Source organism: Ambystoma mexicanum, chromosome 9 (assembly GCF_040938575.1).
Source record: "Ambystoma mexicanum isolate Mex_15411 chromosome 9, UKY_AmexF1_1, whole genome shotgun sequence".
NCBI classification, from domain to species: domain Eukaryota; kingdom Metazoa; phylum Chordata; class Amphibia; order Caudata; family Ambystomatidae; genus Ambystoma; species Ambystoma mexicanum.
The window spans coordinates 659,797,604-659,825,110 of record NC_090931.1 but is presented as its reverse complement, the minus strand read 5'-3'; the positions used below and the strand labels follow the sequence as shown (position 1 = coordinate 659,825,110).

At 46.3% G+C, this 27,507-nt stretch overlaps 1 protein-coding gene across 1 annotated transcript in view; it reads right to left on the bottom strand.

Moving 5' to 3' along the window:
• The window catches only part of LOC138488462 (aldehyde oxidase 1-like), a 705,629-nt gene that overhangs the window by 111,350 nt on the left and 566,772 nt on the right, over positions 1–27,507 (bottom strand). Inside the window, exon 28 of the mRNA XM_069615436.1 lies at positions 3,196–3,324. Coding sequence (XP_069471537.1) covers positions 3,196–3,324 — 129 coding nt within the window. The remainder of the gene's footprint in view (positions 1–3,195; positions 3,325–27,507) is intronic.

The window sequence follows — 27,507 nt, the reverse complement described above, 5'->3', positions numbered from 1 at the left end:
GATCAACGTGTCTTCAAGCAATTAGCGAAGGCAGCCAGGTAAAGGATTTGGAATAGTCGAGGATAGAAGTAAAAGGGGATTGCAGACAAAGGCTAATTGTGTGTTTGTGCTTGCAGATTCAACAGACCCAAGGAGATATTCACCCAGGGAACAGAGTGCAGAGTCAGTGGGTAGAGCTGAAGTCTAGATGTTTTTGTTGTTGTTGTCCCTTTCCCCTTTGCCCTCAGAGATGTCTAGTCCGAAGTAGATTTCTAAATCCTCAGTCTGGGGTCAGTGGGTACATCTTCAATCTCCGCAAGCCAGGTAAGCTGGGACAGTATTGGGAGAAATTCAAGTGTTAGTTTGTAGGACTTCAACTTGGATGGTTTGGAATTTGAGACCAACATGCTTGTGTAATGGGCACAGCATTTTAAAGTTGGTTCTCTGCTCTGGTAGGGGCCAATGTCAGGATGCTAAGGCAGATGTAATGTGGTTTTACAAAGGTAGCGGGCGACCCTCTCTCGCAAGAACAGACATGATAACCTGTTCAGTGGTTATTAACCACTTGAGAGTTCGCAGCCACTGCTTTTACTCACTGTGCCTTTCACAGATGGGAAATATCCATTTGCATATCAGTCTTTGTCCTGCCCAGGGGCAGTCCAGCACCGAAATACAATGGCAATTCCAATCTGAACGAGAGTACCACCAGCAACCCCATACACGTGTTTCACCCTTGTTGGGGATCATCAGTGAGGTGAAGCTGATGCCTCTCTAAGCACAGTGAGAGGGAGACCACGTCTGGTTGCCCCCAGGAGACCTAGGGTTACCAATCCCAGGTTCCTTAACAAATAGTTTTACAAAGGTAGCGGGCGCCCCTCTCTCGCAAGAACAGACATGATAACCTGTTCAGTGGTTATTAACCACTTGAGAGTTCGCAGCCACTGCTTTTACTCACTGTGCCTTTCACAGATGGGAAATATCCATTTGCATATCAGTCTTTGTCCTGCCCAGGGGCAGTCCAGCACCGAAATACAATGGCAATTCCAATCTGAACGAGAGTACCACCAGCAACCCCATACACGTGTTTCACCCTTGTTGGGGATCATCAGTGAGGTGAAGCTGATGCCTCTCTAAGCACAGTGAGAGGGAGACCACGTCTGGTTGCCCCCAGGAGACCTAGGGTTACCAATCCCAGGTTCCTTAACAAATAGTTTTACAAAGGTAGCGGGCGCCCCTCTCTCGCAAGAACAGACATGATAACCTGTTCAGTGGTTATTAACCACTTGAGAGTTCGCAGCCACTGCTTTTACTCACTGTGCCTTTCACAGATGGGAAATATCCATTTGCATATCAGTCTAGTCTCAGATGTAATGTGGTCTTAACAATTCAGCCCTAGGAATAGTCTGTCTATTTCAGTAGTTTTCTCACTAGACCAATATAAACCCTTTGCAGTAGTCTAAGCTGTAAAATAGAATGGCCGGCCTTAAGTCTGCTCTGTGTTGGTATGAGAGGTGAATCATGGTAAGAGAATTAGATACCACTTAATAGAGCGTTCATGGTCGGGGTGGGCTTGCCAGGGCGGTAATTGCCCTTTAGCCAAAGGTGCCTTCCTGAAGGGCTTAGGTCCATTACCGCTGATAATCCCGCCCCCTTCCATTAGTGCTATTAGCACACTAGACACAAAAATGGGGAGCGCTAATGGATTTTTTTTAAGGGGAATAGACCTGGCATGTACTGCATGCGCTGATTTCCCTTAAAAAAACGGATGTACGGGATTTGACCGTGGCAGAATTGTTTGCGGCGGAATTGACCGTGGTCAATTTTGCTGTGAATACAATTTTGCGGTGGCCGAAACCGGCAACACCTTGACCCCCTCATGCCCACAATAGATCCCCTCACTCCCCCATACTTACCTTTTGCTTCTTTGCTTCCTTCTGACCCTGCAGCGTCAGTTCTGTCTCTCTTACGCGGGTTGGATCCGACGCCAAAGGGACCGCTTTCTCTTTTTATTTTTTCCGTCCCCTGCCTCCAGTCCTCAGCAGTTCAGTTTTCAGTCCCCTGCCACCCCCCAAGGCAATCACTACCAAACATGTGGAGCGTGGACAGTCCTGCGACCCCCCCACTTCCCATGTTTGATATCGATTACCCAATTTGTTCGAATTTAATGGAACAAATGGTACTTGCCGAATTCGGCCCAAACTACCATACAATCAATTAAATTCGAACAAATTTCTTCTGGTGGCCGCTAGACACATTTTGCATGTATGGAAAACAAGGAAAAAGCCATGCGTTGAAGAATGGCTAGTACATATGCAGCACCTTTCGCGTTTTGAGAAGATCAAAATTGGCAAATTGCATAGAGATGAAGCTTATAATGAACAATGGAGTGTTTTTAATGAATTTTATGTTTAATATTTGGCTGGAGTTTGGTTGTTTATGTTTTATTTCCTTAAGAGTGGGTGAAGAGGAAGAGTGTTGTGGGGGGAGGGGTTAGTGTTGTGTGTCTTGTGTTGGTATGTGTATTATTGGTATCTTTGACAATATTGTATCAAAGTTCTGTTTAACATTTAAAACATCCTGTGGATATTCTTCTTATTGTTTATGCAATCTGTTTTTGATTTTATCATAAGTTTCATGCTGATTGCTTATCCATCTTTTTGTTGCATTGAAATGATTTGCTATCCTGAAATATAACTTTGTTGTTATTTAATTGTTCCTTAAAGTTAAATAGAGAGGGGAAAAAAAGAATTCAAACAATTGGGCAATACCAAAAAAACTACTAAAATGGCAGCTGGAACTAGTAGAGTGATCATGTGGTGATTCCCTTTCTTTTTCAACTGCCTTGCTGCAGGCATCCGGCGAGTGGCAGAATGTTGGTTGAAACTAGGAGGGTTGGTAAGTAGTGTGGGAGAGTGGTGAGGGTGGCTGAGGGGGGTGCAGCAATTGTGAGGGTTGGGGCGAGAGCTAATGGTGATTTCTCAGGGCCAGGCTACAACGCCAAAAAAAAGGCGGCTACTCGAGACAGAGGTATTGATGGCCGGAATGGAACCAGAACTTTTATTGACCAATCCAGCCTGTTTTTCTGGCCACCTGACCAGTTGGTGCTTCCCCCATGGATTCCAATATGTAGTTTTTCAGATGCCATTAACGTACCTTTTAGCTTAAAGAATACACACAAATAAAACATCAACTTTTGTATAAGGAACAATTTCTCACCTTCACTGCCATTCCATAAACATCAGTTGCAATGGAGCCTCCGGTTGGGCATGAGTTGGGAACCGTGGTTGTGGAAGTTTCACAAACATATATCTTTGACAGCGGAATCTTTAAAACCCGGCTTGCGATCTATTTTGGGGAAGATGACAAATAGATTGTGTTTTGTAATTAGGTGTTACTTTTATCTGTGGAACCATGTGGCTACATGCATTATGTTAAAACAATGAGAAACAATAGAGCAATGATTTTTTTCCATGAACAGCCCTTTATGGCGCAGGATGGGCAGGCCAACAGGCGTTAAAAAGAAACATCCCAACTCTCGGTTATTCATTTGGTGCTGTGTGCTATTCATGAGCTTAAAACAAAGTAGCTTAACTGGGCCACCAGGCTAAAGAATATGGATTTTCATTAATGAAACATATACGAGTAGATTGGCTTTTAAACATCTTCTTTTGTACATTAATTATGTGATGACCTATTCTTCAATTAGGCTATTGGCAAAATGAGTTTGTTATTTTTGGGGGACCCAGAATGGCAGACCAAAATAAAAGTTTGCCTGTGGATCTCGGGAACTTGAGGGGCAAGAGGCTTGCTGCCCTCAAACCTAACCCCAATTAGGACAAACCTCACCCCAATTAGGACATTTAAATATATACCCTATTGCCAATCAGATCCACATTTATAGATTGTATATAGCACAGATTACCGTAATCGTATTTCTGATGCTTGTATCCGCTTAGATTCACATGCTATGCATAGGCCGACATCTAGTGGTAGTTGCAGAGTATTACATGATATTTCCCAAAACTCGAAAAGGGACATTGACTGGGCGTGTTAGGCTTACTATGCCTAGTCACCTAGTGTGACGTCTACTGTACCTATGGTCCTTCATGCGTCAAGGTCCCTCAGATTGTTTTGTTTTTGACATGAGGTAGCATGAAGTGTAGCTTAAATAGAGATAAGAAAGTAAAAAGGTAGATGGAGCAAAGCATCTATGCACCTTTGACTCCAGGAGGGGAGGAAGGGTGGGCGCAAGTGAATCTAAGCAGATACAAGCATCAGAAATATGATTACAGTGTGTAATGTATGCCTTCTGAGGCTTGTGGATCTGCTTAGTTCACATGCTATGCATAGATTAGCGAGCTGTACCTGGAGAAGGAGGTGGGTTGCGAGAAGGTACAGCCACAAATAGATGTTTTAGCACTGCTTGTCCCACCTGTGAATCTACTTTAGAGTGTGTGTCAATGCAGTAATGCTGAGTATGTATGGATCTCCAAGTAGCTGCTTTGCAAATTGCGTCTAAGGGCATATTTGCAATAAATGCTAAAGTAGCTCCTGTACCTCTTGAAGAGTGAGCACTTGGTGTAAAAGGCAGAGTCTTTTTTGATAGCAAGTAGCAAAGCTGTATGCACTTGACTATCCATTTGGAGATAGCGTTCTATGAAATATGATCTACTTCCCTACAGGGTGCTATGGAAACAAAGAGTTGGTCTGTTTTCCTTAGAGGTTTTGTTTTGTTTATGTAGTACAAGACCACACTCCCCACATCTAAGATATATAGTCTTCTTTCAGCTGAGTTTGATGGCTTTTGGAAAAAAGTAGGTAGTTCAATGGACTGGTTAACATGGAACTTAGATATGAATTTAGGTGAGAACCTAGGGTGTGTTCTAAGAACCATTTTGTCTTTGTGTTCCACTGTGAAGCAATATGGCTGAAGGTCCATAAACCCTGCATTACCTGAGGATTGGACTCCTTTCTCTGACTAATCCAAACTAGAGGAGAATGGTCTGTTACTAAGCGAAACCTGCAACCTAAGACGTAATACTTTAGGTGAAGTATGGCACATTTGATCGCTAGTGCCTCTAACTCAATGACTGAATCGTTTTTCTCTCTGGGGAAGAACTTTCTACTGATGTACAAGATGGGATGTTAAAACCCATCACTTTGTGACAAAACAGCTCCTAGTACTGTTAGGGAAGTATCAGTCTGCATAATGACCTTTTTGGAGAAGTTGGCTACCCCTAAAATGGGGCTCTGGCATTAGGCCTGTTTTGAGGTTGTACAACAAATTCAACCTCTTCTTCCCATCTAATGTTTTGGGACTCAGCATTTTTCAATTTGTCTGTCAATGTGGATGTTTTACTAGAACATTTTTGGAATAAATTTGCAGTAGTACTCTATTAATCCACAAAAGGCTCTCAGATCTTTCTTTGTTTTGGGAGGGAGTGTTTCCAGGACGACCTTCACCTTCCCCTGTTGTGGTTGGATGGTGCTCTTACCCACGAAAACCCCCAGATATTTTACAGCTGATTGGGCCAGCCTGCACTTTCTTGGATTAGCAGTTAACCCTGCTTTTCTTAATACTCTCAGGATAGTATATAGGTGGTACAAATTATCTTCCCATGTCTTGCTATGAATTACAATGTCATCTTTATAGGCTCTGCAAACTTCCAAGTATGGTTGTAAGATTTTATCCATAAGTCTCTGAAATGTTGCAGGAGCACCATGTAGTCCAAAAGGAAAACTTTAAATTGGAACAACCCTATGGGAGTAGCGAAAGCAGTCTTTTCTTTATCAGGTCCATGTAAAGGGACTTGCCAATATCCCTTGGTAAAATCAAGTGTTGACAAATATACAGCATTACCCAGCCGATCTATCAGATCATCGATATGGGGCATCGGGTAAGCATCAAAAGCAGAGAAGGCATTCAATTTACGAAAATATATACAGAATCTCCAGCTTCCATCAGGTTTGGCCACTAACACGATGGGGGAGGACCAGGGGTTATTAGAAGGTTCAATCATGTTAGCTTCTAAAATGGTTTTAACTTCTTGAATTATAGTTTCCGTACTAGTCTCAGGTAGTTGATATGTTTTAAGATCTACAACATTACCGAAGGAGTGCCGATATGATGATAAATACCCTTTACTCTCCCAGGTTCTTCCCGAAATTCATTAGTATATTGCCTTATAAGCTCATCCAGATCTTGTTTCTGATTAATCCTAAACTCATTTGAAATTAGGGCCTTACTTCAATGTCTTTGGGCAAGAGACAAGATAATATTATTACACTGGGATGTTCCTTCTACTCCATTCTAAATATGGGTTTTAAGGCAATGGTCAGGATGTGAGATTTTATAATTACATGGACCAGTTTGTTCAATTACCTGATAGGGTCCATGCCACTTGAATACAAGCTTGTGCTCTGAGGTAGGCAGCAGGACAAGCACATTTTGACCTATCAAAAAGGATCTGAGAGAAACCTTTTTGTCATAAGAGGTCTTTAGTTGTTCTTGTGCCTTAACCATGCAAGCCTGTATCAAAAACGTACATCCCTCATATGCTCCTTCAACCGAATCGCAGTCTGGGAGAGTGGAATTGGAGATGCCTATCCCTCTTCCCAAGTTTCCCTCCACATATCTAGGACATCCTGTGGTTCTTGTCTGTAAGGAAGTTTGAACGGGGAAAATCCTGTTGAGGCCTGAGGGGTTTTCCGAACTGCAAACAAGGCACAGGGTTTCATTTGATCCCAATGTTTTCCATCTTGTTCAACTAACTTCGGAGTATGGTCTTAAGAGTCTTGTTAAATCTTTCCGCTATGCCATCTGTCTGGGGATGATACACTGATGTTCTAAGGGTAACACATTTGTAATAGTTCTTTAACATCGCCCATAAACTTGCTCATGAAAGTTGATCCCTGATCCATTAAGATTTCAGGATCTGGTGTGTCGAGTTGACTCGCAGGTGAAAGGCCTATGGATAATGTGTGGCAAAATCTACAATGACTAAGATATATATATTTCTCAATTTAGAAGTCTCTAGGGGTGCCACAATATCCATACCAATCCTGGAAAATGGGACTTCGATTATTGGTAATGGATTCAAGGGAGCTGGTGGTGGTATAAGTGTACTGGTTTTCTGTCATACTGCACATGCATGAATGAAGGTTTTCATGGAAGTATAAATCCCTGGCCAATAGAACCTATTTGCAAAATGTGCTTGAGTCTTGAACTGCCCCAGATGAACTCACGTCAGATGGGAATGGGCTATCTCTAATACCACCCAATTATGACTCTTAGGGACCACCAACTGTGTTTTTACTAGACTCTCCAAAGTGGTACCTCATCAATAAACAAGTCCATATTAAAAAGAAAAAGAATGGTCCACCTTTTCGCGACCATCGGGGTCCGGCCCTGCCTGCAAGAATGCTTTAGCTAATAAGGGGTCAAAGGCTAAATCAGGAAGGGTCTCGGGCTCTTCCTCTGTAGGTTTTCTAGTTTCAGTTTTGGGAGGGTCTTCATGTGTTTTTGTCAGCTTCCCCAAAGCCTTGAGTCCCCTTGTTGGTGGTTCCCTCATTGGACCTTTCCTTAAGCCTAGGAAATACTGCTTTTTCAAGCACCCCTTGAACATTTATATCTCCTTGATGGATCTGGAATGGGCCCTTTACAGGGTTCTGTAATAAGACCTTAATATCACCTCGGAAGTCTAGGTCTTTCACCCCTGCTAAAACATCAATCCACAATCTCCAGGCTAACCCTGACTTGGGTGCTTGCCTGATGTAGGTATCAGGGGGTGGAATCAATATTAAATCAGTGGGTATCAGTCTTCTTTTACCTGGAGGTATTGTCTCATCCCTGCTACTACAAATATCAAATCCAATAGAGCCTTAATATCTACTGAGAGGTCTGATAATCAGGCACTTTGTTTCTCAAATTGTAGGGTCCCCCAACTTGTATCGGTTGAGCCGCATCCCACTACTGACACTATTTGTGAAGGTATCTCAGATTAAGACACAGACAACCGATTCTGAATTATAAATAAAACACTTTATTAACTTAAAAGTCATGATGGAAAAAGGCCTAACTTGCCCTATACTATGGTGGTATTTCCCAACCGAAATAAAACTAAGGAAAGTCAGAGTGAAAGAGTTCAACTTAGGAATCTGTCTGTGTCCAAAACCTTCACTCCATACAATGTGTAGGGATGTCAGCAACCAAAGGAAACAGTGTCCAACACAAAGGTCTGAGCTTCGTCCAGCTCACAGTTCCAACAAAAAGTCTCAGAATTGTCTTCCTTAAATTCAGGATGATATAGCTGTAACCAATAATCGGGGTCCCCTTCCCCAAGTTCCAAATAACACAGTTCCAAACACAAAAGAGTCTTAAGACTCAGTCCTCAAGTCAATGTATGGATTAAGCCTCAGGGTTCCCTTCGCAAGACTCAGTTTCAATGTCACAATAGTATTTTCAGTTTTCTTAAAGTTCTGCGCCACACTTGTGCCCTCTTGGTATGATTCGTCTTTGTACAAATATGTTGACTGAGAGTAAAACTTTATAGTTGCTGTTCATTCAGATTTCAAAGTATATTTTTATTATGTACAATTTTCTCCCACTTTGTTATTCACTGTTAAAGTTCCATTCACTTTACTTATTTATTAAGTTTCATTTCAGTTCAGAATTCCATAACCATGAGGCTGTATTTGTTAAGGTTTTCATTCAGTCCGGCCTGTTGTTTAATATCTTTGTAGGTTGCCTTTAATGAAGTGCCCAGCACTCAGAGACTTTTGAAAAGTGCTGTACTATACATGCGACCACTCCGCTACAAAGTATTCTTAATAGTTCAATAGTTAACAAGTATTCAAATCAGAGACCTTCATACGCACGTTCCGTCAAACATGTAACCACTCCAATACAAAGTAATCCTTTTTGAAAGTTCAAACACTTGCATACCGGGTTTCTCCTTTGATTGAAACTCACTGGTTGCGTCCAAGGGTTTTTCAGCAGTGGAGATCGCTTGGCATTTGGTTGTCAGTGTCAGGATTCCAGCTCCTGCCCCTCAGGCACTCTGTGTTGGCTTCTGTCCACAGGAGAATGAGCACTGTGAACACCACAAAAAGGACAGCCTCTCTGCACGGCACCCTTCCCAGCGTTCAATCAATTCCACAGAGACCGAGCTTCCAAGCCACACTTCCATGAACCATCGGCATGCTTCACACATACGGTTCCCTGCTGCTACTCTGGGCCTCTCTCCTGCTGTTTCAACACCACCGCCTCTCTCTCTGCCTCTTGATTTGATCTCCCGTTATAAACCTTCATCCCCTTGACATGCTGCAGGTGCGAAATATCCAATTGAACCTACCTGACCATAATCAAAGGGACATGCCTGACTCTGACTGTTTTTAACCAACATCTTCCCTGTACCAGTACCAGAGTGGTAAAAGTACCTAGTCTTCATTCCTCCTGATTGCCTCTTCTTCGCCCCAGTACTGTCAATGGTCATATATGAGGATGTCAGGGGAGTTGACTCAAAATAATCCATTAAGGCTGGGGAAGGGTTGGTCGTTAGTAGGGAAAGGGGGATACCATGTCTCTCCTAAGGGCATATCATTCCCAGTCCCCAAGGACCCTTCACCAAGGTGATCATCCCACTCTTGTCCACCCCAAGGGTCAGGATCCAAAAGCGATGGCCTTTCCCTGGCCACCTGCGCAGAGAATACATGGGGTCTAGGAATGGGACTACCCTCAGGTTTCTCACAGCGCCCAGACTCTAGGACTTCAGTAGCCAAGCTGCCAAGTTAATACTTTGAGGGTATGGATGGAATATTGTCTCCCCATGCTGGGACAGCATGTTGAAGGGGCACAGACATTTGATTGGTTTGCACATTGCTAGTTTGAGTAGGTGTGGACACCATGGTTGTCGTGCCCACATTGGAGCAATTAGGATTACAGTGACTTGTTCCTGGTGTATCTTGTGCACTATCTTTTTGAGGCGTGGTGTTTGTGGAAAAGCATAAGCACATTTCCCTGACCAACTCATCCACAGGGCGCTTCCCCTAGAGCCTGTTTGGGGAAACCTCGATGCAAAGTCTGGGCATTGGGTGCTTAGGTTTGTTGCAAACACATCTAGAGATGGATACCTCCACTGGGTGCATATATCGTTTAAAATATCCTTGTGAATTTGCCACTCATGTTCCTCGGGTAGGGGACTTCTGCTTAGAGTGTCTGCAAGAGCATTGATGTCCACTGGAACATTTTGAGAGACTAGGAACATGTTCTGCTCTAGTGCCCACTTCCAGATCTGTTGGGATAACGTGGACAGACATAGAGAGTGTGTCCCTCCCTGCTTGTTTAGATAAAACATGGCAGTGGTGCTGTCTGTGAGGACTTGCACTGTCTGACCTACTAGATGTTGCTGAACAGCTTGCAGTGCCTTGAGTACTGCTAGGAGTTCTAGAAGTTGTATGTTGTTTTGGACTGTAGTTTGTGTCCACATGCCATGTGCTGTGTGATGAATGTAATGGGCTCCATATCGTGAGAGTGAGGCGTCTGTTGTTAGGATTGCTTGTACTAGTGGATTGGGAAAGGGTTTCCTTTTAAGCAAGTTGTCCTTAGACCACCAGCGAAGAGCTTGTACTAAGGTTAGCGAAACAACCACTAGATCGCCCCACTGACCGCTTGCCTGAGACCATGGTTTTGCTAATCGTTCCTGCATCGGGCACATGCGGAGCCGCACCTGGGGAACTAGGTAGATGCATGACCCCATCATCCCAAGCAGGCGCATTGCCTTGCATACGGTTATCTGGCGACCGGCTAGATAATAAGGTACTTGAAACAACATGTTTTGTACTCTTTCGTTTGAGGGTAGACTAGCACTTCTTGAGTCTTTATGATAGCTCCCAGAAATTGTTTTACTTGACTGGGGACGAGACTTGACTTTTTCTTGTTGATGGAGAATCCCAATTGGAACAGTTGATTGATTGTTCTTTGGGTGTTGTATTTGCATATTTGAAGAGTCTCCCCTGTTATCAGCCAGCCGTCTATATAATGGTACATTGGGATTGACTCTCTTTGTAGGTGCGCCGCCATCAGTGCTAGTACCTTTGTGATCACTCTTGGAGCCGACGCTATGTCGAAGGGTAGAACCTTGAATTGATAGTGTTCTTCTGCTATCTGGAAGCGCAGGTACTTTCTGGGCGCTGGGGACATTGAAATTTGAAAGTATGCATCTTTCATATTGAATGTTTTCATGAAATCCCCCTCCTGCAGTGTTGCCATGCTAAACCTCTGTGGTTTGATATATGTGTTCGCTGGGCGCAAGTCTAGTACAGGTCGCATAGTTAAGTCTTTCTTTGGCACAAGGAAGTACGTTGAATAGATACCCTAGTTTACCAGGTTTGCTGGGACTATTTCTATTGTGTCTTTCTCCAGCAGGGTCTTTACTTCTTCCAGTAGTATGCAGGGACGTCATTTAGGGGTCACCAGGGGTCGCACTTGTGACCCCTGGGGTCTCCCTTGCTAACCCTAAAAAAATGGATGCTCCTGGGCTTTGGCCAATGCCATGTGGCTCTTTGTTTCTATAGTGGCTGGCTTTCTTGTTCAGGCTTCTTAAAAAGCCAGGGGGTTCCACAAGTGTACCATTTTGAGCAATGACCCCAAATGAGAACGGATAGGAATAACAAATCCTTTGTCTTTCTGGAATTCTATACAATAATTGCTAGACCCATTAAAGGTTTATTTCAGGCACACTTCAGGGGGTGAGTCACTGATTTAGTCTGTTCTTAAACACCTCAAATTCACAATGCAGACAAAATCAGAGTATAATTAGCATCTATTTTTTCGACTAAGAATTTTGCTTTTCGCAAGTTGCAGTTATAGCATGTTTTTTTTCCTGCCGATACATATGGTGAGCCATTCTTGTATGAAATGTATATTACGTTACAGTGATATTGTAACCATATTTTTCATAGTGAACTTAGGAACAATGCTATGTGATGCCACTTCCTGTTTTGTCAAGAGGTAAAAGGTTGTGTTCCATCGCTTACCGTGATGTCACTTCGGGGTAGGGTCAAATGACATACCTTGCTGTGATGTCATCAGAGGTCAAGAGGCATGTGATGTCACTTCCGCTACCCCTGGCATTTTGGTGAAATGACGTCCCTGGTAGCATGAGTTTTTCTTTTGGCGTCATTTTTCTGTGTCTTGGCAGATGGTTGAGTAGTTTCTGCAGAAGTTCTATGCATTACCCTCCTACCAAGGTGGACAGCTCCCACTTGTCCGATGTGATCTGTATCGGGGCGGCATTGTTTGGAGGTAGTGCAGCCTCTGGCAGTGGAGGCCCTATCTCTACTTCTGGATCTTTTGTATCCTCTTTGAATACCGCCAGATGCCCGAGTTACCCCACAATGATGACTGGCTTCCCTGATTATAGTTTGAGGAGCGTTGTGGATCTTGTCCACAAAAATATCTTCTGGTGTTAAAAGCCCCTCTTTGGACAAAGAGTTTATTAGAAAGTTGTCCTAATGATTTTAAAGTGTCATATTCTTCATTGGCACTTTTCAGTGCATCCTCAACTGCCTTGCCAAACAAAGCGTTATGATCGATGGGCATGTTAGGGAGTGTGGTCTGCGTCTCCAATTTGAAACCTGACTTCCTTAATCAGGCATAGCGCTTGATTAAGGTGCTCTCAGCTATAATACGGCCTACATTGTCTGCTGTATCCAAATTATTTTTCAGAATGCAATTAGCAATTTGTTTGCCTTCTGTAATCGTTTTTGTAAGCTGAGATTTAAGTGGCTCGGGGACGGCTTCAATCTGCTGTTCTAACGAGTCCCACACATGGCAACCATAACTAGCCAGAAGGGTGGTATTATTGGGGATTCTGGTTTGATAAGCAGCCTAGGATGCCACTTTCCTGCCAAAAGTGTAAATCTTTTTATTTTCCTTGTCAGGAGGTGCCTCAGCGGAAGCTATGGGTGTGCCTGTCCTCTTCCTAGTTGTGGTGATGACTAGGGAGTCGGGCTTTAGCTGACCTCTGATATAAAGTGAGTCAGTTGGTGCTGGCCTGAACACTTTTTCAATGCAGGGGTAGAATGGGAATGAATTGTGCTGCAGACGTCTTGTCCCCCAGAATTTCCTCCACAAAATCTTTGGGGGTCATTACGGGGTTGGAGGTAATGGAAAAACGATGCCGGTAAAGGATTACCGACACTGCATACCGTTCCGGGCTATTCCGACACAAGAACCCGGTATTAGAGGTGCCGCTAATAACATTGCCGCTAATAGCGGTATGGGCGCGGGCCCTCAGCCCGGCAATACCAGGATGCTGCTAACAGGAGGACATCACAAGTCAGGAGGACATGCACATACCGGCATCATGAAGGCGCTAATACGGGATACCGTCATGCCGGCAATACCGGCATCGTGAACCACCCGTAAACTGCTATCTGCAGTGTTCCCAACTGCCACATGTTAGGCAGAAACCTGTGCAGTTCCCTCTGGGACCACTACAAAAGATTTAAGACTACAGGTGTTTGGCAGTAAACCCACTTGGTAGCAGTCTGTACCACACAGATTCACTTGGTAGCTGTGGCTGAGCAGTCAGACTTCCCTCAAGAAGAGTTAGGCAGTATACAGAGTATTCACAATAGGTCAAAAGAACACAGTAGAACAAGCAAACACTGACCAGAGCTTGGTGTAAAAGAGATATATGTATTTATTTAAAACCACATCTAATAAAACACACAGGCACTAATATTAAGCAGTTCAAAAACACGGTCACTAAAAGATATACACTCCCTTCAACGATTAGTTAGACAAGTCTTAAGTAAAGCAACACTTATTTTCAGACAGCGGTGAGCGCTTAACGAAGATGGCACTCTAATCAATCGGTTTAAAAGGGAGAGAAAGGCAGAGCAAAGATAGAAACAGATCCCAACACTTTCAGAAGAACACAGTAGGAGAAGAAGGCCGGTTAAAACTGTAAAGTCAAAGTTAACAAGGCCGGACCCACTGTAAGAGGCTCCGGTCAAAATGTGTCCAAGGTCACACGGTTCAAAGTGCCCAAAAGTCTCGAGATCAGTTCAGAAAGAGTTGGACCGACCAAAAGAAAGGGACCAGTTAGATGGTCAAGGCGGCCAGCCCAATCCAGAAGGTTAAGGGATTATTATTACCTTGTAGCAATCTTTAGAAAGGGAGGCCTGGCGGACACGGTACCTTAAAGTGGTGAGAATACTCCAGCAGGGGCAGTTGTTCCTGGCAGCGGATGCTTCGTCCGGGGGAAGAGAGGATCTCATCGGGGGGGGAAGACAGGAGTCCGTTGCACTGCCAGGGAAGTAACCAGCCGCGGAGTTCTCAGTTAAAAGGAGCGGTCCTTTTATTCGCGGTCCAGTGGTAAGTGGCTATCCGGTTGCCGGGGTACTTGGCACGGGCAATTCGACCACAAGACATCCTGGGATGCAAGGAAAAGAAGGTAAACTGGTTGTGCCCACCAGTCAGGGGAAGAAAACTCTCCAGCCAGGAGATCTTCTCTGTCGTCGGGAAGTGGTGAGTCAGTTCCGCAGGGCTCCACCGGTGGTGTCGTCGTAGCAGGTCGGCTCAGCTTCTCCCTCGTCGGATTCTCAGGTCCTGTGGCGACTTCTGAAGTTCCAGTCCCAAAAGCCCTGCTTTTATGCAGCACACCCCCATTCACTCAGCCTAGCTGTCAATCAAACATGCTAAGTGGTGAGCCGGTCGGCTCACCATTTGGGCCAATCACACAAGAGTGCGACTTGAGTTACCAAGGTAACTCAGTCCAGGGTGCCTAAACCCCCTCCCACACCCCCTGTGGTACCCAGACAGAGTGGCACCACTTTTGGAGGCTTCTGTGGAGAAGTCCGCCAAAAAGTGGAACAAAGGGCTCGACTTGGGTTGGAGTCACAGAAGAGAACACAAACGCCATTTTAGAATTGAGTTCTGGCAAAAAATACCAACCGGCGAATTAATATTAAATAAATAAACCGGCGGTATGTTCGAGGCTATGAGAATTAAATAATTAAAGTTGGTAGCCTCGAACAATGGGAAAATCCCATAGAGATATATTTGCGGTCGAATATAAAAAGTAGTATCCACTGCCACCAGCCAAAACACGATCAGGGGGGATGGAGACGTGCCCCCTCGACTAACAGACCCCGGGGCAATCGAATTGCCCCGACCAGTACGTCCACAATATGATGGTTTGTACTGGTTTCTGTTCATAATTTGGGACTAGTAAAGCCAATGGTGACTTTACATGCCCTGGGAGACAGTAGTCAGTCCCAGGGTATGGAGTCTATGGTGGGGTGTCACTATGACACCCCTGTGTCACTGCACTGAGGGTGCTGTGTAACACACATAGTAAAAACACATGAGACCCTATGGAGTAAAAGACCCCATAGCCCATAAAACACATTAACAGTCAAAGGAACCCCTCAAATCATGTCCAAGAGTGTGAAGAAAAGAGACTCACTCTTGGCAGGAGAAAAAAAAACAAACTCCAGAAATCCAGCAAAGCTGCTGGGGGACTCACTAGGTTAGGAAATTCAGCCTAAACAGAGAATTCTCCCTAACACTCGCCCCCCCGAGACTAAGGGACAGGAGGATTTAATCCACTCCTGGATGAATCTCATACCTCTAGTCGATGACATACATCCTAGAGAGACCATCAGCATTTTGGTGGTGACACCCTGACCTGTGCTCAATGGTGAAATCAAACCCTTCCAGGCAGATTGACCATCTCAATAGTTTTGGGTTTTCCCCTTTCATTTGCATTAACTATCTCAAGGGTTGGTGGTCAGTCTGAATGACAACAGTAGAACCATACAAGTATGGCCTAAACTTCTTCAGAGCCCACACAATAGCAAAACACTCTCGTTCAATGGTTGCCCACCTTGTTTCAGGATCCTTCAGTTTTCTACTGATGAAGCAAATGGGGTGCTCCCTACCTTTCCCATCCAGTTGACTGAGGACTGCACCTATTCCTACATTTGAAGCATCTGTTTGCACATCGAAAGTTTGGTGGTAGTCAGGAGCTCTGAGTACTGGGGCTTGGCAAAGAGCCTTTTTCAGGGTTTCAAAGGCCTGATTGCATTCCTCATTCCACCTAACCTTTTTAGGGAATTTAGGAGAGGAGATGACATTCAGTGGAGAAGCTATGGACCCATAGTTCTCAATGAAATTCCTGTAATATCCAGTGAGGCCTAAGAAGACTCTCACCTGGGTCTGAGTAGTAGGTGTTGTCCAATTTTGCACAGCTTCAATCTTACTGGGCAAAGGCCTTATTTCTCCACCTCCTACCTCACGTCCAAGGTAGACCACTTTACCCTGTCCAAACTGGCATTTATTTGCCTTTATGGTGAGATTGGCCTTTCCAAGAGCCTGCAAAACATATCTCAGGTGGTCCACATGTTCTTCCCAGGAATTGCTGAACACTGCTATGTCATCCAAGTATGCCATGCAGAAGTCCTTCATCCCATTCAGAACCTGGTTTACCATCCTTTGAAATGTAGCAGGTGCATTTGTCAATCCAAAAGGCATAACCTTAAACTGGTATAAGCCAACTGGGGTAGAAAATGCAGTTTTCTCCTTGGCATGGTCTGTCAGGGCTATTTGCCAATAGCCTGATGTCAAGTCAAATGTGCTGAGGAACATGGCTGCACCAAGTCTATCCACCAACTCATCTGTCCTTGGCAAAGGGTGGGCATTAGTCTTAGTGACTGCATTAAGAGCTCTGTAATCCACACAGAATCTAAGTTCTTTAGATCCTGCCTTTGGTACTAACACAACTGGGCTAGACCATGGACTAGTAGAGGGCTCTATTACCCCGAGATCAAGCATCTTGCTGACCTCACTTTTGATGTGGGTTCTTACATTCTTTGACATTCGATATCCTCTGCTTTTGACTGGCAGACAGTCACCAGTGAGTATGTCATGCTGTCCCCAAGGGGTCAAGCCTGGTGAAAGTGAGAACAGGGAGGCAAACTGATTTAACATAGATTTGCACTCTTCCTGTTGCTCAGGTGTCAGATTTGAAGAGAGATTTACTCCTTCAATCTTTTCGTCTAAAGGTAAGCCTCTGAGGAGATCAGGAAGAGCTTCACTCTCTTCTTCTTCCTCTGATGATGCTAGAAGCAAAGCTCCTACATCAGGTCTGGAGACATACGCTTTTAGTCTGTTGGTGTGGAAGACTGTTGGAGCCTCCTTGGGATTGCCCAAGTCCACCAGATCGTTGACCTCTCCAAGTTTACCCACAACCTTGAAGGGTCCCATCCATTTGTCTTGCAAGGCCCTCTGCCTTGTTGGAATCATAACGAGAACTAGCTGGTCCTGAGTAAACTCAACCATGTTAGCCTTTTGGCCATGCCAGTGCTTGACCAATGCTTGTCCAGCTTTCAAGTTATCACTTGCTTCTGCCATCATTTGTGACATTCTCCTTCAGAGACCTATCACATAGTTAGTCACTCTGACTGGCTTGGGGGAAGAAGCAATCTCCAACCCCTCCTTGATCAGGGCCAATGGACCTCTGACCGGATGACCATAAAGAAGTTCAAAGGGAGAATAACCTACTCCCTCCTGATGTAATTCCCTATAAGCAAAGAGAAGGCATGGCAGTAGAAGGTCCCACTTTCTTTTAAGGGGGTCCTCTAAAGCACCTATCATGCTCTTCATGGTTCTGTTGAACCTTTCAACGATCCCATTTGTCTGAGGGTGGTATGCGGTTGAGAACTTGTAAGTAACTCCGCAGGTTTTCCACATGGCTTTCATGTAGTGGGTCAGAGATTACTTCCTTAGGAAACCCAACCCTGGTAAAAATACCAAGGAGGGCCTTAGCCACAGCCGGAGCTGTAACAGTCCTCATAGGAATTGCCTCAGGGTACCTAGTAGCATGGTCTACTACAACAAGTATAAACCTGTTGCCTGAGGAGGTTGGAGGATAAAGGGGACCAACAATGTCAATCCCTACTCTCTCAAATGAGACTCCCACTACAGGGAGAGGCACTAAAGGTGTCACATTCTTGGAGCCAACCTTACCAGAAGTCTGGCAGGTGTGGCAGCTCCTGCAGTACTTATCTACTTCAGCCCCCATCTTTGGCCAATAAAAGTAGAGTAAAAGCCTTTCCTTAGTCTTCTTGAAACTCAAGTGACCAGCCAAGGGAATCTCATGGGCTAACTGCAAGAACTGTGGTCTGTTCTCTTGGGGTACTACAAGTCGTTTGTTGTCCCCAGGTGCAGACTCCGTTGGTTCACTGTAGAAGAGGCCATCTTCCCAGTGTAACCTATATTTCCCAGGCTCTTGCCCTTCAGCCTGAGCATCTGCCTGGTGGCGAAGACCTTCCAGAGTTGGAGATTCTCTCTGTCCCTTACTGAAGTCTGCCCTGTTGGGTCCACCTTCTGCCAGTAAGGACTGCAGCTCAGGATGGTCAACAGGATCCAGATCTCCAATGTGTTCCTGGCCTTCCACTAGCTCTTCCTCAGAGTCTAGTTCAACCATACAGGGTTGTACCTCCCTCTCAGCTTCAGCTGGAGGGGGAGCTACTGGTGTAACTTTGGACAACCTAGGGGAAGTCCTTGTTGGCTGCACTGGAGTGCTGGCTGTGAGGTTCTTTTGAGAAGTTTTAGGTTTCCCTTTTTCTTCTAGTTTCGTAGAGACAGCAGCTGACATCTCCAGTGGAGCAGGAGTGATCTCCTTCTTCATCATCTCCTTGGGAGCACCTCTCGTGGTTCTCTCCCTTGCAGGTCTGGTGAGCTCCTGTAACCTTTTACTAGGAGGTCTGGGTGTATGTGACACTACTCCAGAGTTTTCAAGTCATTACCCAACATAACCCTTCCTTGCACCTCACTTTGTATGCTGACAGGTATCTTCACAGTCATGTCATTACACTGGATGAGAACTGGTAATTGGGGAAGCATCTGCACAGGCCCTCCAGCTAACTTGGTGAGGCATTTGGGTGCCTTAGCAACATCCTCAGCCTGAAAAAATGAAACGATTTGTCCACCACAGTTATGCTGGCCCCAGTGTCCCTAATGGCAGGAGTCTCCTGACCATTCACCTGGACACTGTCCTTATAATACTCTTTAGTATTATCTGGGATAGAATTATAGACATCTAAGTTCTGTTGTTCCCACAAACCCAGAGACACTAAAGAAACACTGGCTGAGACTCCAATGGGTTCATCAGCCAGCAATAGAAAGTTTCCACTTGCCATTTGTACTTCCTCCTCTGGAGCGAAGGCTAAGGAGACAAGCTGGACCCCTGAAGGTTTACCCTTACATCTGGGATCTCCTTTCACATGGTCAGTAGAGCCACAAACAAAGCATTTACCAAATGCTTTCTGGAATGTTGGTTTGTTCTGACCTCCTTCTGGTTTGGCACAAGAAGGTACACTAGCCTGATTTGGTTTCCCTTGTGGCTTACCCTTTTGGTTTTGTTTGGGGCCCTCTTTGAAATTGGAATTATTAGAATTCTCTTTGAAGTCCTTTCTTGGCTGTTTTCCCTCATCCTTTTTCTGAGTAGCCCCAGAATCCTTGTGAGTGGCCCTGTTGGCAACCCACAAGTCAGCAGCCTTAGCACACTTCCTGGAATCCAATTCCTTTGAATCAGCCAAGTGCTGTCTGAGCTCAGGAGAGCAGGCATCATAAATTGACTCCAACATTACAAGATTCTTCATTCCTTCATAAGTGTTAACCCTGTAACCCTTAATCCATCCCTCTAAGCTTTTCAAACTTTCACTCACCCAGGTAGCCCAAGGGGTACCATCATGCTTTTTGAGTTTCCTAAACCTCTTAAGGTACTGGGAAGGGGTCTTCCCAAACCTAGCTATCAAAGCTAGTTTCACACATTCATAATCCTTCTTATCCACCTCCCCCAACTCCATTACCACATCAGTTGCAACAGGGGGAAGCCTAGAGAACAACCAGGGAAGTAACTCATTCCCTGTGATGTCCTGGAGCCCATGATTATACTCAAACATTTTTAACCAATTAAACACATCCAACTTAGGTTCATACATAGCCACTAATTCCTTAGGCATCCGGGGTCTTTTGGGACTGGAACTCCTAGAGGAACCAGAGGACAGAGAAGCATTTTCCACAGACAACTTCTTAATTTCTAGTTCATGATTAAGCTCTATTTCTCTGAGTCTTAACTCAGCTTGCTTCTGCTCAGCCTGGGCATTCATTTCCTCTTCTGACTCATTATCAAGGCTTCGATTCAGATCAATACCATCACTGTTTTCTACATTTGCTGGAGGGTAGATTCCTCTGTACCACCCAGACTTTGGTTTTCTAACAATCTTTCTATAAGTTCCATTTTCTTGCCCTTCTCAGAGAGATTCTTATGTCTACACAATACTTTTAAGCAATCAGCAGTTTTGGCAGACAATGATTCTAGGGTATAACTCTCCATAGCAGACATAGTTAGAAAATCAGCTTTTTAGTGCTAAGTTTTGTGGTTAGTTGTCCTAAAGTATTCAAAAATCACACTAAAGTGTATACGCAATACAAATCCCACCGCTGTACACCAGTGTTAGGTAGAAACCTGTGCAGATCCCTCTGGGACGACTGCAAAAGATTTAAGACTACAGGTGTTTGGCAGTAAACCCACTTGGTAGCAGTCTGTACCACACAGATTCACTTGGTACCTGTGACTGAGCAGTCAGACTTCCCTCAAGAAGAGTTAGGCAGCATACAGAGTATTCACAATAGGTCAAAAGAACACAGTAGAACAAGCAAACACTGACCAGAACTTGGTGTAAAAGAGATATAAGTATTTATTTGAAACCACATCTAATAAAACACACAGGCACTAATATTAAGCAGTTCAAAAACACGGTCACTAAAAGATATACACTCCCTTCAACAATTAGTTAGACAAGTCTTAGGTAAAGCAACACTTATTTTCAGGCAGTGGTGAGCGCTTAACGAAGATGGCACTCTAATCAATCGGTTTAAAAGGGAGAGAAAGGCAGAGCAAAGATAGAAACAGATCCCAACACTTTCAGAAGAACACAGTAGGAGAAGAAGGCCGGTTAAAACCGTAAAGTCAAAGTTAACAAGGCCTTACCCACTGTAAGAGGCTCTGGTCGAAATGTGTCCAAGGTCACACGGTTCAAAGTGCCCAAAAGTCTCGAAATCAGTTCAGAAAGAGTTGGACCAAAAGAAAGGGACCAGTTAGATGGTCAAGGTGGCCAGCCCAGTCCAGAAGATTAAGGGATTATTATTACCTTGTAGCAATCTTTAGAAAGGGAGGCCTGGCGGACACGGTACCTTAAAGTGGTGAGAATACTCCAGCGGGGGCAGTTGTTCCTGGCAGCGGATGCTTTGTCCAGGGGAAGAGAGGATCTCGTCGGGGAGGAAGACAGGAGTCCGTTGCACTGCCAGGGAAGAAACCAGCCGCGGAGTTCTCAGTTAAAAGGAGCGGTCCTTTTATTCGCGGTCCAGTGGTAAGTGGCTATCCGGTTACCGGGGTGCTTGGCACAGGCAATTCGACCACAAGACATCCTGGGATGCGAGGAAAAGAAGGTAAACTGGTTGTGCCCACCAGTCAGGGGAAGAAGACTCTCCAGCTGGGAGATCTTCTCTGTCGTCGGGAAGTGGTGAGTCGGTTCCGCAGGGCTCCACCGGTGGTGTCGTCGTAGCAGGTCGGCTCAGCTTCTCCCTCGTCGGATTCTCACGTCCTGTGGCAACTTCTGAAGTTCCAGTCCCAAAAGCCCTGCTTTTATGCAGCACACCCCCATTCACTCAGCCTAGCTGTCAATCAAACATGCTAAGTGGTGAGCAGGCCGGCTCACCATTTGGGCCAATCACACAAGAGTGCGACTTGAGTTACCAAGGCAACTCAGTCCAGGGTGCCTAAACCCCCCCCCCACCCCTCACCCCCTGTGGTACCCAGACAGAGTGGCACCACTTTTGGAGGCTTCTGTGGAGAAGCCCGCCAAAAAGTGGAACAAAGGGCTCGACTTGGGTTGGAGTCACAGAAGAGAACACAAACGCCATTTTAGAATCGAGTTCTGGCAAAAAATACCAACCGGCGAATTAATATTAAATAAATAAACCGGCGGTATGTTCGAGGCTATGAGAATTAAATAATTAAAGTTGGTAGCCTCGAACAATGGGAAAATCCCATAGAGATATATTCGCGGTCGAATATAAAAAGTAGTATCCACTGCCACCAGCCAAAACTCGATCAGGGGGGACGGAGAAGTGCCCCCTCGACTAACAGACCCCAGGGCAATCGAATTGCCCCGACCAGTACGTCCACAATATGATGGTTTGTACTGGTTTCTGTTCATAATTTGGGACTAGTAAAGCCAATTGTGACTTTACATGCCCTGGGAGACAGTAGTCAGTCCCAGGGTATGGAGTCTATGGTGGGGTGTCACTATGACACCCCTGTGTCACTGCACTGAGGGTGCTGTGTAACACACATAGTAAAAACACATGAGACCCTATGGAGTAAAAGACCCCATAGCCCATAAAACACATTAACAGTCAAAGGAACCCCTCAAATCATGTCCAAGAGTGTGAAGAAAAGAGACTCACTCTTGGCAGGAGAAAAAAAACAAACTCCAGAAATCCAGCAAAGCTGCTGGGGGACTCACTAGGTTAGGAAATTCAGCCTAAACAGAGAATTCTCCCTAACACCACAGGTGCACACAATCAGCACAGGTGGAGGCAATGGAGTCTGGTCCAGCACAAAAGGAGCACACCCACACACCACACCCCTTCCCACACCAAAATGATTCCACTAGTAGTAGCAATACTGGGGCTGGAGGACATGCTTGCATTGCCACACCAGGAACAACAACAGCAGGCCCCACAGAGGAGACGCAGGAGGAGAAGGAGGGTGAGACAGGCCCAGCATGCCCCACCAGTGCAGCCAGTGGTACCACGTAGGCAGCCCCCAATCACTCGTATCAGAGCCAGTCCATTCAACCCTGTACCATCTGGACCGGGACACCATCACCACCATTGTGGACATGATACACTACGACATTGTCAGCCTCATTGAAATACGCACCCCCATATCCCCTCTACTGAAGGTAGTGTCGGTGCTCCACTTCCTTGCCACAGGCACCTACCAGCACACAGTGGGGCACATGCATGGCATATCACAACCCTTATTTTCTCGCATGCTGAACCAAGTGCTGGATGCCCACCTGAAGCACACAAGGGACTACATATCCCTACCACGGACTCCCCAGGAGATTTTTGATACAAAAGTTGGCTTCCATGCACTGGCAGGCATGCCAGATTGTATAGGTGCCCTCGACTGCACCCACGTGGAGTTGGTGGTCCCGCATGCCATGGAGGTGGTGTACCGCAATCGCAAGCAATACCACTCCATCAATGTGCAGATGGTATGTGACGCCAGCAAGATCATCACACATTGTTGTGCCCGATATCCCGGATCAACTCATGACTCAGTGGTCCTGCGGAACTCCACGCTACATGGAGTGACATGCAGGACGACATGCCTGACTTATTGGTAAGTTGCATGACAGGCACATGGCAGTGAAATGGGGGGATAGATGCACACACCACCATGGTGTCATTGTTGTTGTGACAGCACGATGTGCACATCACAAAACACTATTCCCAAAACCATCCCAAACTGAACATGAGAACCAAATCTTATAGCAATGAAGTAAGCTGCACACCTATCGCAACATGCCAAACTTAAAACCACCCCACATCCCACAACACGTGCACCACCCATCCTCGCACCTCACCCTCTGTAACACAATCCAGTAACATGCTGTGAATATTCACTATGTAGCTGTCTGCAGCAAATCACCACACAGGACAAGCATCCATGGGAGTGCACTGAACAAAACCACCAAGGGAATCCACTGCATGTCACAGGGCCGCCACCACCACAGAAGTGCAGCATGTCACCATGTTAATAATCAGCGCTGAAAGGCAAATAATGCAGAGAGTACTGGCAACACTGCCAGTTAGAAAATCAACCAGAACACTACACATCACATATTCAAAACAAACACAGCGGTATGCGTCCACAATGCATGACCAACATCAAGGCAGTGTACACCGTGTATCATCTTGAAGATGCAACACACACCATAAGTCCATGGCACAGAACACATTGAGGGCATGAGAAATGTGTGCATACATCCATGGATGTGACCATCAATTATCTGCAGGCATGTGTGACAAGTACAGCTGTCCATCATGAATCGACTAACATATACCTTTAATTTCCTCTCATGCAGGTGATAGTGGCTCTCATGCAGGTGATAGTGGCTATCCCTTGAAGCCGTGGTTCCTCACCCCTGTCCGAAACCCGCAGAACAGGCACAAGGAGGACTGCAATCATTCCCATACCCGTACCCGTGTGGTCATCGAGCAGACCTTTGGCCTGTTGAAGGCACGGTTTCGCTGCCTTCGCCGGTCGGGTGGGGCACTCCTCTACAGGCATGAGAAGATGGACAAGATCATCATGGCATGTGTCATGCTGCACCACATGTGTATCCGATGGAACGTGCCCCTGCCCCCTGACATTGAACTGCAACCACCTGGTGATGATGAAGGGGATGAAGAAGATGTGGGCGCACATCATCGTGGTGCCGATGCACAGGAGGGATGTGCTGTGTGATGCACAGGAGGGATGTGCTGTGTGTCAGTCAGTGATTGCACAATATTTCTAAAACACATGGGTGCAGAGGGTGACATGAAAGTGGGACAAAAGGCACTGGGTGTGGGAGTACATGTACACTATGCACTGTATATCAATAAATGACACATATGCAATAAGGAATGTCCACTCAAGAATTATTTTCAGACAACGGGTGTATTAAACTGTCCGAAAAGATTTAAGTGCTCAAACCCTCCACCTCACACACCCTCTCCCCCTCCCCCTCCCTCCACAACTCCCCCGCACACCCTCTCCCCCTCCACCTCCCCCCACAACTCCCCTAGACACCCTCTCCCCTCCCCCACAGCTCCCCCACACACCTTGTCTCCCCTCCCCCTCCCCTACAACTCCCCCACACACCCTCTTCCCCTCCCCCCCAATTCCCCCACACATGGTGTCCAAGCAAATACTTCATGTGTCTGCGTCTATTGCCTTAATCAGGCTGCCCCGTCTACATCCTTCCACTTCCTGCACCTGGTGGCGGCATGTCCGAGCAGCGCAAGGTGCGCACTGACCTGCGTAGGGGGCTGGTTTGGGTGGAGCTGGATGAAGAAGGGGTGGCCGCTTGCTCCAGTCTGGGGGCCGGACACTCAGCCTCCATGGAATCCGCAATGCGGGAGAGGACCTGCCTCAGTGCAGACACCTCCTCGCATAGTCTTGTGGTGCTTGCCTCTGTGGCCTGCCTCAGGGAAGCAGTGTTGTCGCGCCCCTCCTGCCTTGCCTGGGCACTGTCTGCGACAAACTGCCTCATTAGGGCTGTGAGCTCCTCCTGGCACTGCACTGCGTGTCCTATCTGCTGCACCCCCGCCTGTAAACCATTGGAGGTGGAGGGTGCATGTGTGACATTCCCAAATCATGCTCCCTTGCACGGCCTCCCCTCCAGACTGCTCCGGTGTGGTGTCGTGGTAGGAGTAGACATGTGTGACTTGGGGGGATGGTGCGAGACTGGGTGTTGCAGGAAGGTCCGAGGAGTCGTCCTCGACAGTTACACACACCTTGCCCTGAACATCATCGTCTGTCTGGGGTGCCGTAGCTGCCGCCTCCCCAACAGAGTTGTTCTCTGCTGATTGTGCCCCATCGCCCACTGTCTCCTGTGCAGGTGACACAGGTGTTGTGGGGACTGTGGTTATGGGCCTTAGCGGCACCAGTGCCGTGGCATCCTGTGCTGTTTTTGACTTCAGTGCCTGTCGTGGCTTGTCTGGGCCTTTCGAAGTGGAAGGCCTGTTGTCTTCATCCCTGTCCCTCTTCCGGGGTGTAGTTGCCTGTGGGGGTGAGTCCCGGGCCTCGCTGTCAGGATCTGAGCCTGTGGGGGACCAAGAGAGGGACGGTATGAGTGATGGTTTGACAAGCATCTTGCATACATTTGTATTACTGCTCTTCTACACATTAGTGGGGATTAGGCAGTGGAGTTTTGATGATAACTTTGCTTGCCATATGGGTGGAGCATGCAGGCATCCGTCGGGGTCACTCATGTTGGGGCTGGCATATGCTATGTGACATGCATTTCTGTTGTGGACTGCGTGCAGTGGGACTTATGCCATTTTCATATTTGTGTGCTGTGTGTCAGGTATGGCATTGCCATGCTGCATGCATGTGCATGTGTCTGTGCTGCGGACGGCATCTAGGCAGGGATGTGTCACTGTGTATGTATTGGGCCATGCATTGCCTCTCTGGACGGACAAATTGGTGGACTATCATCATACTTAGCATTACAGTGTTTTCTTAGGACACTCACCTCCTTCCGCCGATGAGGTGGCGCCACGCTCCATCTCGCCCGCACCTTCTATGGCCTCTATGCCAACCGTGCTGGTGCAGATCTCCTCCCACCAGCTTAGCTTTTTGGGTGAGCTAGGACCACCGCCAGTAGCCATGGCCTGGCTCCGGTTGCGGACAGAATGTTCCTCACTCTCAGGCGCAGGTCGTCCAATCGCTTGCGGACATCCTTGATGGTGCAGGGGGTGTTGCCTATGGCAATGACTTTCTGGGCAACAAGTTGCAAGATCTTTCTTTTTATCTGTACCTCCCTTTTGAGGCTGTTTGCAAAAACAACCTCTGCATTGTCTGCAAGTGTTTCTGCCAGCATAGTTAGTTCATCCTCATTGAAGCACTCTTTGTGCTGCCGGGAAGCGCCTTTTTTTACTGCCTTGGGCATGATGCTGGTGTTGAAGGTCGATATCCGTAGTCAGGAAAAGGCTCCAGGTCATGTGTGGTGAGGATGGCAATTGATTGTGTTTTTCAAGATGGCCGCCATGCTCTTTCCCGTTCCTGTGCGATGACGCTACTTCCGGTTCCGCTTATTTACGGGCACCGCTATTAGCAGTCACTGCTAATAGCAGTGCCCGCTAATGCTGTATCCATTGATGCCGGTCACGTTATTAAGAGGAGGACGCTGGCGGTTGTGCTATCTGCGCTTTCCTTGATGCCGCTAAGGGGCATTTTTAGGGCTTTAGCGGCATGCCGGCAATGTCGTTACCAGCATGCCGCTAAGCTTGTGCACGCGAACTCGTAGTTGCCCTCTATTAGTGGGCTCTTTACTACATGGACACGGTAGTTGCTCCATGCTGGAAAGGATGGTTACTTACCTCCAACCTCGTAATGACCCCCTCTTTCTTGATGGACCTCTCAAGTCCCTATTTTGAAGTGTTGGGCGGCTTTTATGAGCAGCTCATTATACTGGAGCAGACTATCTATGGGGGAGTCAGCCACCTGCTCGTTCTGGTTGTCTGGGGACTGAATGACGTAGATATCGGGGTCGTCATTGTCAAAGGAGTGGTCCTGGTCTTGACTATACTGATATCCCTGAGAACCTGTATCCTGAGAATCTGAAGGGTCGACAATGTATAAATCATGTGAGGGATCTTAAAAATGT